Source organism: Merops nubicus, unplaced genomic scaffold (assembly GCF_000691845.1).
Source record: "Merops nubicus isolate BGI_N331 unplaced genomic scaffold, ASM69184v1 scaffold53066, whole genome shotgun sequence".
NCBI lineage: Eukaryota > Metazoa > Chordata > Aves > Coraciiformes > Meropidae > Merops > Merops nubicus.
Window position 1 is genome coordinate 12,971 of NW_008616654.1, and position 12,494 is coordinate 25,464.

At 39.1% G+C, this 12,494-nt stretch overlaps 1 protein-coding gene across 1 annotated transcript; it reads left to right on the top strand.

The window, feature by feature from the left end:
• Positions 1-2,917: 2,917 nt before the first annotated feature.
• QSER1 (glutamine and serine rich 1) lies at positions 2,918-11,377 on the top strand (the record flags this gene model as incomplete). The annotated part of the gene is made up of 3 exons (XM_008942876.1): positions 2,918-3,023; positions 4,215-4,379; positions 7,649-11,377. Coding segments are annotated over exons 2-3 (3,868 nt in total), but the record flags the coding sequence as incomplete, so codon positions are not given.
• Between the last annotated feature and the right edge of the window lie 1,117 nt (positions 11,378-12,494).

The following is a 12,494-nucleotide window of genomic DNA, read 5'->3' on the forward strand; positions in this document are numbered from 1 at the left end:
AAATAATTGTGTTCGTAGATGAGGAGGGTGGCGAATGCAATAGCCTAATAACTTTTTGCAGTTGGAGACCTAAATTCATATGGATTATACTGAAGAATGCTGTGGAAATAAATTATCATATGAACAGCAATATAAACAGGTATGTGAAGCATTGATTCAGGAAAGACTTAATATGAGCTAACAAAAAGGAGCTGTAAATCAAGGTTGAGGTATTTTAGTAACAATTAAGTGCATTTTCTTGCAGAAATTTTGCTGGAGAGACAATAAGCTTCTATTAATCCAACCAGTGTAGCTGAAAAGCTGATTAATATTTGAGTCATTTTACTTTCAGTGTCATGAGGATTTTTTGAACGCATTATTACAGCAGTGACAATAAAAAGACACGTAAATATTATATCAAAAATGAATGGGCCTCTTTAATGAAAAATACTTCAGGGGGATCTGTTTTCCAAATTTGTGTTACTTTCTGGAAGTAATCACTTCATTGCACAGCATATGCCAGCAGCATGAGAAATCACTGTGATCTATTAGTGATAATGGGAAAATAATTTTTGGAGTACTGTATGGCAACTAAGGATAACAAATAACACAGTACCAAGGAACGTGAATGTGTTTCTTTGGTAACTAATCCGACATTTCAGTGCAAGTGAGAACTTGTGGAATTTTAACAGACTTCAAAACCAGAGTGCAAAACGCTAGATAGCCATAATGTTATTTGCCATGCTTAATGTATTTTTGATATGTGAGTTACATGCTGTATAAGTTTGCCTGTTTAAAAGCTAAAACCCTGAGGCATTTATCTTTCAGATTGCTCTGCTTGTGTTTAGGATAGGATTATGTAAACTGAAGGCATATATGCAGGTTTTGTTTTTGAGATAAGAATCTACATTCCAGCAACTGGTAATTATGCAATAAACAGTTAACTATTCTAATAAATGCAGTGTTTTTATTGAAAGACAGATTTCATTTTTGAGGTTGTGGTTGCATTAGCTATGGCCTGGGAGTTTTGTTGTTTGGTTTTTTGTTTGTTTGTTTGTTTGTTTGTTTAAAAAAAGGGCATCATATACTTCAAGTATTCTTATAATGCTCATAATGACTAAAATTTTGAGATTCTATAATTAACAAGGTTTTTGAGATACTATGGCTAGGGATTATTTTCTATCCTAGTATTAATTCCATCATCCTCCCTCTTGTGGAGTCTTTGTCTCTATGTGAGACAAAGTAAAAGTTCCTTCTGCATAGAAGTTGCTTTTATCATTCAGAGTAATCTGCCTCTTGTCTACAAAATTGTCTGTTGGGCTGTCTTGTGGTCTTTGTGTGATTCTCTCAATGGTAGTTATTGCTGTGAAAGATGTTCAAGTGCCTGGTCAGTGAATGCAGCTGAGAAAAGCAGTACCTGAGATTGTTTTTTCAAAGGATTTTCCTTCTTCGGGCTCGTGCCTTAGTCTGGCACACTGACTATAGGAGCACAGGAGCATTACTCTGAATTACTTGTGCCACAAAAAGCCAAAACAGAAAATATATCCCCTGTTAGGGTATCTGAGACACAGAAGTTAATTTAGAAGTCTAAAATGTTGTGTCCTTTATAGGCAGGCTCTTGCTAGTTCATAAGGTGTGGAGGTCACAGTGCTCTTAACAGGTTCATCAGATCTCCACTGCCTCTGCTTGTTATTCTAATGAAAACAAAGCAGATCCAGTAGTGTTGCCAATTTTTATATTATTTGGTGACTTCTATAAAAGTTTCCCATGATGTCATGATTCCTGGCATCAAGTGTTCAGTTCTTCCCTTATGCAGAGTAGCTGCTGACCCCTTATCCCAGGGGATGAAAGGGCATAAGGGAGGTCTCCCGTAGAGCAGTCAGCAGGGAGGGCTGTGAATTTTGCTATTTGGAGATTGTTGGCATCTATTTACAATTGAATTTTGAACTTAAAGCAATCTCACATGTGCACTGGAGAAAGTACTGGCTACCTGTAAACTCAACATCTAAAAGACAAGAAGGGAAGATAAATGCTTACTTGGTCATGCTGGCTTTAATTTTTTTTCCAAGTGTACAGAGCTGTTTCTGTGGAAGCTTGAAAGCTTTGGGATTTTGTTTTGCTTTTCCCTCCTTTTTTTGCCTTTTAAGTTGGAAATCATTAGTACTTCTGGCAGGTTCCTAATGTTGCTTGTTGTTTACAGTGCATTTCTTTGTCTTCTGCATTGTTGCTTTTGCATGGACCAAGACAGTGTGTATTTTCAGTTTGCTTCCATTAAGCCTGATTAAAACATCATGTTAATTTAGATGACTCATTCCAAAATGTTAAATAAAAAATGTGGATCATTAACTTACATTTAATGCTAGGAGGTCTGAAGACTGAGATCGGTTAGTTGCTAGTGTTCTTACTGTCAATTTTGTTATATTCATGACAAAATTAACATAATCTTTAAAAAACTTTTGCTTCCGCAGCTTCATAGTCATTCCAGCCTTTGTATTAAAAGTGGTCCTGTAAGTTTTAATGGAGTCAGAAACTGAAATGTTGAGGTGTGTAAGTGTTTGTAGTGATCTGCTTTGCAGGCTTTACATGAGTAAGTCATTACAAAAAGTGTCCATCCAGTGTTTCTTACAGTTGAACTGGAAAGACCTCTGTCTTTCTGACCTAGTCTTTTGTAGACCTTTCCACGATCAACTTTTATTTTTGTACGGTTGTTGAGGGTTTTTTCCACTTTGGCTTCTTAGATTTTGTCGTGGTTTGGGTTGGTTTGTTTTTTGTAATCTGCTTAACATTTTTAGTGATGTCCTAGCACAGCTACATCTGTCAGATCTTGAGCTTGTTTTCTGCAACTTCTTGGCTTGTAGTTGGGATTTCATAGTTGTGCTTTTTTTTCTATAGCTGTATATATTTGTTAATAATGTTTAATTTCTTCCTTAGCTTAAGCTATGGAGGAGGACATTCATCACATTCAGAAACAGATCTTCTTCACAGACAGACATACACAGCTTCTCATCAGCTTCCTGGATACTCTGCTACACACCATTCTACTGGTAACTGTCCATATCATGAGATTACTGCTTAAATAGCTAAAGGAAAAAAGAACAAACAACATGTTACATATTTTAGATTCAAGTTGATTAATTTTATAAGCAGAGGGAGTTTGTCGTGCAGGTGGTGTCAAGTGGCATTAGAAAAGCTGGGTTTGTAGTATAAAGCCATCAGTTGTTAGCTTTTATCAGAACGTCATTATGTAGAAAGGAAAATGAGGGGTGTTATGCTCAATAACGTTGTTTTTTAAAGAAACTGCATTTACTCATTAAAATACATCTTTTCAGGATTTGGCCTATGCATAAGAGCCAAATGATAAACATGCCTCAAAAGCCAGCTGTAGAAATTATGCCAGTTGTTGTAGACTAATGCAAATAGCAAAACTAATTCAAGCTGGAGCACACTGTTGCTAGTACTTGTATGTGCAAACTAAGACATAGTGCTGGGGGAAATGTTAAAATTTATTTTAAATACAGTAACAGATTAGGCTGTATTACATCTGCATCAGGATCTATGATCGTGATGATATCCTGTGCCCATGTTGGGAGAAGACAGGGCATGACCTCTTCATGCTTGCTTTGCAACCCAGTTTCTAAGGAAAGACTTGAGGTCATGTGCAAGCTGGAATCTGCAGACTTTGGCCAGGTCCTTGATCAGGACATTGTTGACATAATTTCAGTTACTCAAAACTCTGGATCTCTCCAGTGCTTCCTGTTGAGCCCCCTGCCATTGAAAGGTGTGAGCAACAGGGAGTGCAACCAAACCCCCTTTTCTTGTGCCAGTCCTACAGAGAAGTCTGAACTGCTACAAGCTGGCCAAAGCAGGAGAAGGTTGACGCAGAGAAGTTGAACCCATTGCGGAAGGCATTCTGAATGTTTAAACAGTTCATGTAAAAAAATGGAAACATGAATTTTCAGATGGAGGATTTTATTGGTGTACCTGGATATTGTTTTTAAGCCTCATATTTGACATATATTTAATAGTAGATTTAAAAATGTATACTCAGGTTCCAGTTTACAATTCCAACAGTGTAAAGCAGTTAAAACACTGAAAAATCAATGTACTTTAATATTTCTAATGTTTCATAGGTTACTTTTAGTGAATTATTAATGTATATCCTTGTTACTTGATTGAGCTTCTTCAAGTTCATCTGAATTGTCTGTTTTGTTTCATTTCCCTCCACCCTCATCTAGGTCTTTCAGGAGTATTTGATACCAGTATGCACGGTGCTGGAAGTAACACTAAGGAAACTTCTTCAGTTATGAATTTTCTCTCTGCTATTGAGTCTCGTACCGCTCAGGCAGTCTCTTCAGGATCTACCCTTTTACCACAATTCAGGGCTCCTTCCTGGCAGACAGGTGAAAAAAAAAAAAATTACTCTTGAAATAAAACTTTGACATGATTCTATTGAATGTTTGGCAGAATTTGAAACAAAAATGTCCTGACTAATTGAAAAGGCTGCATGTCTTATATCTCTTTTCCATATTGGTATTAAAAAATCTCAAAATTCATGCAATTGTATTAGCAGAAATATATATTAGGAGAATTATATGAGCAGAAGCTGTTATAAGAAGCTTAGAAGGAGTTTAGATGTATAGGATATTATGTTGTGTATCTCACTAACACCATAAGCGTTTTTAGGTAGACTACCTGTGCACTCCAGCACATCTTTTATTCTTGATCTCTATTCCCTGTCATAGTTCTTCTGTGATATTACTGCTAAAAGTCTATGGATAACTTTAGCCCCTTTGTAGACGGAAGTAATGAGCAAGGTGTTCTCAAAAAGAAGTTCTGAGGTGCATGTTGCATAGAAATAAGACATCTAATTTACAGATAAAACATGCTGACTTTTGTGGCTGTCTGAATGCTTTCTGTAAACCTCATCTGTCTGTTAAGCCTTCTGTGCAGAGCAGGAAACTTTGCATATTTTGAGCTTGCTATAGACAGCCATACCAAGATAAGTGTTGCTACTGCATCTGTGGGTAGCATCAAGTTTTGGTTAATCTTTGGTGGTGATTATGCAGCTGTGCAGTGAATCAGACCTATTCACTGAGCTGACAGAAAACACTTGGGTGGGTTTTTTTCCCGTTGGTGGGATAGTTTTCCACTGTATCAGCAAGCTGATCTGTGTCTCAGTGCAGCTGTATTGTCACTGGTTCTGATTGAGTGAGGAGGTATAAGGTGGGAAGAGGGGAAAGTTGAACAATCCTTTTGTTGACAGTTTGCACTTGGTCTGTTAAGTGTAATGTGCAGCTGCGTTCTGTGAAGAGTTACTCAAAAAGTTGAGAAGAGAGAATGTGGCTGTTTATTCACCATGGGCCAAAGCAGATGTGTGGGAGTGCAGAAGAAGATGCACACTGTTAAGTCTGTCAAAAAATCTGAATACAAATCGGTGGTGTTTAGAGTTGTGATGACCCATCCTCACGTCAGATTGTCAGCTGGGAAGAAATCTTTTTTTCTCTTCATCCTAGCATTTTCTGCATTGCAGCCTGCCTAACAGTGAATTGTGAAGAGTGGGGAGACATGCTGTGGGTCGGGTTTGATGTTGATACCAGTGATTGAGAGACTTCTCAGTACTCATTACTAAGAACTCATCAGTAAGCCCATTTTCAATATTACCCATTCTCTGAACTTTGTTGTCCTTTAATATTTTTGCTGCTTTTCTGTATCCCTCAATCCTCCCAAGTGTCTTTTGAGAGTTTCGTCTTGTACAAACTTCTTTTGATGAGGGAAAAAAAGTGTTCTTCACTCTTCAAGGTGACCTTTCTTTAGAAGGGCTTTTTACTTTGGGTTTTTCTCCAAACCCAGCAGCTGCTGGTTTTGGGGGGAAAAGAGGAACAGTGTGTTTGTTATATTGTCCTACACCAGGTCTTCTTTGATATGTGGGATGTATTATCAGTGTTCTGATTTCTTAGGGTAGCAAGTGCTATCTGTGCACACAACCTACTACCTTTGCCAAAAGATTTGTCTGCTCCTCTACAAAAGTAAAATAGAAACTCCAGCAGTTCTGCCAATAATAGTGCCTCAGTGACTGGCTGTTCTCTGACTTAAGAAAAAGTAGGAAGGGCTTTTAGTTTACAGAACAGAAGGGAAAAGTGCAGGTTAGATGAGAAATTAACATCTGCTGTTTAAGTAGGAATAAATTCTTCCCTTTCTCTGATGCTTCCAGATGCCCCTGCCTTTATGTTAGTGGTAGGGATCAGTAAAAGAGAACCCAGTTGAACATGATGCAGTTTTTTAGAAGAGAAAAAAAGACATTTAAACACTGCTTATACTCTCTTACTGAGAAAGACCTTATTGTTTACTAGTGAAAAATACCTTAGCATTCCTTCAGTATCATGTCTCTTCATATCAGCTTGTCTTGAATTGAAAGGGAGAAACAAAGACTTTCTTTCGCAGCTTCATCTGAAACTTCCAAAGCAATTGTATGATTAAGTTGCAGTCAGTTTAAGAGGGCTTTAATGTGTTTTTAAATGAAAATTAATTTTTTTTAAGCTGAAGTATTTGTCTCAAAACACACTATATTTACTGAGAATTTTTTAATTTATTCTTAATTGATCAGAAGCTAAAAGCTGTTTTAAGTCTCCAAGAAGAACTGAAAAAGGTCAAATTATACCAGTGATTTTGATTTTTTCCAGTTTACCCCTGTAAATTTCCCAGCTGAAAGTGATTCTTTTACAAGAGGTTTAAGTCTCTGACAAGCTTATTCAAATTTATTCTTGCCTTCTTTGCTTTCTTTCATAGACTTCGGAAATAGTACACAAACTTCACCAGTACCTGCAAGCTACAGGGTGAAAAGCACTGGGCAATATGGATCACTGCTGTAAGCCCCAAAGCTTGCATGGAAGTTTCACACTCTGCAGTTGGAGTAGCATATTCTGTTGGGAAATCTTGTTAAAGCTAGGATGTCATACCAATGTCTGGATGCAAATAAGTAATATTATACCTTTCAGCTGGGTAGTTACTATTACACTGGGCAGATAGTTGCTGTCTGTGGCTATTTTGGACTCTTACTTTAGAAAGCGTACAAATCACATTTATTCTTTGAAAGTCAAAGCCCTTCTTTAAGAAACATGCTGCAAAGTGTATAGGCCATTAGATATTACGCTGTAAACTCTAAAATGTTTCTAATAAAGTGAATTCTAGAAGTATCGGTGAGAGTAAGTGCAGGAGATGGAATTGCTTCTTTAGCTGTGTATGTATTCCAATTGGGTAAGGTGTAATTTTGCCTTTTACTGTATCCAGGTGTCAAGGCTTTTGATCAGTTGTCCTCTACTATGAACTTCTTTTTAAACTGAAATTAAAGCTAATAAAGGGCTTTTAGTTTCAAAACAGAATTAATCTTGTACAGTTCTTTTATCCACAATTTGCATCTTCAGGATAATTCACTGTAGGTATAGAATTTGGAATTCTTAAGCAAAAAAAATTGCACTTACAGGTTGAAAATTACCCACAAAAAGTGCCTCCCTTTAAATGTTTTTGTTGAAAAGGGTGATGATTCTAAAAGAGCTTATATTTGTAAACGCTCTTAAGAGCTTACAATTAAATGATTTATAGAAATGCAGTGTTGTAACTTGTGAAGCTCCCTTATGCTCTTTACTCCCTTCTTGTTTTTTCTTTTTTCCAGGTATGCATTCCTCAACAGCCACAGAACTATTTGTTACTGGAGCTTTGCCAACCTCGGGAACATTTCCACCAACATCTGCTTTATCAGCGTATCAGCATCCCAACACTTTCAGCAGTAGAAACTTCGCTACTACCCCTTCTCTTACTCTTCAAGATACTACTTTCAGTGCAACATCAAACGGTCTTTTAACTACCCATGATCCTTTATTACAGATTAAAACCTCGCAGGGCACTGTCCCAACTGCTTTGACACTTGAGCGCCTGGGCAGTTCTGTTCTAAGTACCAGTATACCACCTCAGTCATCAACATATCGTTCTGCCCAAGAATCTGCACCCCATCTCCTGCAACCTCAATTTAGTTTGTTGCCTTCAACCCTTGGAGGAGCTCAGCAGGTTTCTCAGGCTTATAGCACATCTGTCTTTACTGGTTCCACTGCTTCTATCGACAGAGCACTTCAGCGAGAATGTAGTGTTATTAAACACCACCAGCGGCCTTCCAGTACTCAGTCTGTTCAGGCTCAACTGACTGTTTCACAGCATTCCTTACACAGCTATTTAACGAGTACCAGTGGAGTTAATTTTCAGGATACATCTAGGCACTCGGCATTATCCTGCAGCCCAGTCGGAGATGTTACTCAGGTGAGCAATGGAGGACCACAGCAGAAGACTTCTCAAGTCACAGTGGAACTTGCTCAGTCATACTCGTCTGCAATTTCATCACCTGGTTTTCCATCTGCTTCCACAACAAAAGTGAAAAACTGTTCCATGAAGCAGCCTCCAAGGTCAACAAAGACCCCCAAACCTCAAAGTGTAGCTCCCACTTTGCAGACACAAAGCTATGCCAAAACTGCGCAAAACCAGAGTTCTGTCATTACCGGCCAAGCACAGATCTATTCTACAGCACAGCTCCCAAGCCTACTGTCAGTCAGCCAGTCCCAAAACTATGTTTCATCCCAGGCTCAGAATGCTCCACCTGTCAGTCACTCACAAGATTTCTCATCCACCAAGGTTGAGAAGCTGCCCTCACTGTATAAAACATTGACTTTTTCTGGGCAATCGCAAACTATTACTTCTGATAGTCAAAGTCTAAGTTACTCCTCAGAGGAACAGGTATTGACTTCAGTTCCAAATGAGAACTACTCTGGGCAAACAAGGGAACTTTCTTCGGTCAGCCAGTCTCAGAGCTATTCTTCTAGTCACTCTCAGGGTTTATCTCCGGTTAGCCAATCCCAAGTTAGTTTTTCATCTCAATCACAAGTTTTATCAGCTGTCAGTCCTTCAGAAAGCTATTCTTCAGGGCAGTCTTTAACATCGCCTTCTCTTTCCTTTAATGCCTCTCCTCGGATACAAACTCTTCCAGCCTCGAGCCCTAATCAGAGCTATATTTCTTTACATTCTTCTCAGAACTCTCAGTCACAAGAATCCTCCTCTCCTCAGTCTCAGAAGTTTTTGCCATCTGTCCAGTCTCCTCCTTTTGCATCCCCAGCTCATTCACAGACATTGCAGAACAACAGACCTTCCTCAGAAACAAAGTCATATGTTAAAAGGAATTCTGACTCAAATTTGTATGCCTCGTCAAAACAAGAGGAGGAATTGTCAATGCAGAATATGCAGGTGTTGCAGCAGCAAGCTACTCTTGAATCTTCCACTCAAAGGCTAACTGATGAGGAAATCAACACTCAGGATGCATCCTATAGGGTCTCAAAAGCAGATGATAGATACTCTCAAAGTGTCATCAGAAGTAACTCTCGTCTTGAAGATCAAGTTGTTGGACTTACTCTTCAAGTAGCAAAAAAAGATGAAAGAATGGTCAGTTCTGTGGAACAGCTTTCCCAACATATTGGCCATATCACGAGCCTAAGCCATGATATAAAAAAGACAGCTAATTTAATGCAAACAACACAAGTGAGTGCTAAAGAGCTAAACCAGCAACATTCTCTTATGCATAAGGTACACGAAAGTAAAGCTCAAGAGCAGCAAGGCCAAGTCATTAGTACACCATCACAGGTTCAGCCTCATGCTTTAAGACATGGTCACCAGCTGTGTTTGCCCAGTGCGCAGGTGCTTCTGGAGTCAGCCTGTGACTTGCAGATTCTTCATCAGTCAATGCTGCAGCCAGGTTTGGGACAAGCAAAGGCATCACCACAAGTGCAAAGAATACAAAGTCCTCAGCAGGTGACACACCCATTCCTTCACATGGACGGTCATATTATTCAAAGTAATGGGGGTCATGCACAGCAACATCTTCATTCTCAGAACTCAGAAGTAATGAAAATGGACATTTCTGAGCCCTCAAAACCACTACAGCAACATTTGACAACAAAAGAGCATTATACTCAGACAAATCAACATGATTCAAAGAATCAGTTTGTTTCTCTTAGTTCAATATGTTTTCCTGAGTCTATACTTCTCAGTGATGAGAGGAATATATTATCCAATGTAGATGATATCTTAGCAGCAACAGCAGCAGCTTGTGGAGTGACATCACCTGACTTTGCCAAGTCTGCTTCTAATGAAGAGGAAATCCAGTCTGTTGAAAACAGTGAGGAGCCTAAAACACAGTTCCGATCAATGGATGTGAGACATGTGTCTTCTGGTTTCAGTGCCTCACCTAGTGTAGTTGGAAAGCCAGCAAACATAAGTAATATTTCTCTGAATGGAGGCCAAATTACTATAAATCTTACACCAGTGTCAACAATACAGATGAAAACTGTGAACCTTGATCAACAACACATCGAAACTGCTGATCAAAATGTACCAACAAGAATGACCTCTCCCGCCCTTGGCCCTGGTCAAGAAGAGCAAGAACAAGGGGCTGTTCCAGTTAAGAAACAGTCTAGCATCAGTCGTGAATCTGAAGAAGATAACGATGCTGCTGCTGATGGTACGCTGAATGCAAGAGACACAGAATTCGTTTCAAGCGGTAGGAGTCTAAGTGAAGAAAGTGCTGCTTCAGAGAATGATTTTTATATAGGTGGGGATGATGGTACAGTAGCAGGTAACCAGTCAAAGGGTCCGTTACAGCCACTATCTGTGCCTCAAAGTGCAGATGGAACCGTTAGCAGAACTGAAGAAGAATGCCAAGATTTAACTCAAGGGAGCCTTCAGAAGAAAAAAAGCAAAGGAAAAAGCCAAAACAAAACTGCTGCAGAAGATGACAGTGCAATTCAGAAGCAGGTAAAAAGAAGTGGACAGTGTAAACGTCAAAATTCAAGAGGAAATGACTCATGTCTGGCGTACTCCTCTCCTGTTTCTGAAAGTTGTTATGATACTTACCAGCATCAGGAAAGAATGAGACAGAAGATTAAAGAAGTTGAAGAAAAACAGCCTGAAGTCAAAACAGGATTTATTGCATCTTTTTTAGACTTTCTGAAGTCTGGGCCTAGGCAACAGTTTTCAGCTCCAGCTGTACGAATGCCAAACAGGACTAGGCGACCGGTTACCCAGATAGTTCGTGCCCCTTGCCTACAGTCTTCTGCAAAGCCTCAACCACCAGCAGCAGCACCCATAGCTGCTGAGGTTAGTGAAGAAAGTCCAACCAAAAAAGTCAATGAAGAACTTAAGAAAAATTTAGAAACACTGCCTTCATTTTCTTCTGATGAAGATGATTCTGTGGGGGGTAATCATGATCTTCAGAAGAGCATCTCTACTGCATTGTCAGCCCTGGATGATACATCTGATAGAAAGAACAGATCAGGTAAAACAGCTACTACAAATGTATATGTTGAAGGTGATTTCTGTAGCTGATGGGGGGGGGGAGAAACTAGCTATCTTCAGGTCAGGTAAAGGTTTTGATTGGTTTTGGTTTTAATCGCGACCATAAGAGATCTGTTCCAAAGGTGTGTGGACTATGGACAAAACCAGTGTTTTTACAGTTAGAAAAGAGGTAAACCGCTTCATGCTACTTAAGTAGGACTCTTCTAATGCTGAAAAGTTACTTTAGCCCAGAAGTGGAATGTGTCTGTTGTCTTCTCTGGCTTTGAATGCTAAATATGATTTTAATCTGGAAACCTCGTTAAACCATCATGTCACAGGGTTTCAATCTAGCAAGAGAACATATTGGTAACTGCCACCAGCAGAGGTGAAGTTCTTCCTAAGTAGACTTAAACATAGATTTTCTGTGATGATAGAGTTCTGCAGAGTACAAAACAAATTTTTGCACTAGCAAACTGAGCACTGGTTTGGCTGCTCTTGCTGTAGACAGGAGTCGTGATTTCAGCCGTATTGGTCAGGAGTGTTGTAGCTCCATGTTGATACATTGCTAGTGAAAGACCAAAATCTGGGAAGGATTGTTTTGGGGAGGGAGAGGCAGACAGCAACTACTGATCACAGTAGTGGTGAGTTTTCCACACACTAGCTTTTAACTGATGCTGCTTTTTTCTGAAGTATTTTCAAAGTACAGCTTTTTTTTTCTGCCTTGATAGACCCTTTCAGTGAAGTTTGTTTTCTCTGATAAGCAATTAAAAATTATCCAGCTGATCACATAACTGTACTAATTCAAGAGAAATACCTTCCAAAATAATCACAGAGAGAAAATGAAACATTTCTTACACTATTCTCAGGACCCACGACCCATTCTTAACAAAACAGAATGAAGTAATTTTTTCTCTTTTTAGATTAAAGATTTATTTTTTGTCTAGGAGTGACATGATATACTTAAAAATACACAGCATAATTGAATTAATTTGTAGTAATCAAACCTAAAATACCAGAAAAAGATTGTGGAATAAATGACATTGTCCTGGTTCGGCTGGGATCGGGCTGGTTTTCCTCTGCAGTCGGGAGGGAGGTCCAACCGGCCAAGAGCCGGCCCAGCTGGGGTTATTCGCTGCCGTGCTGACCCCGTG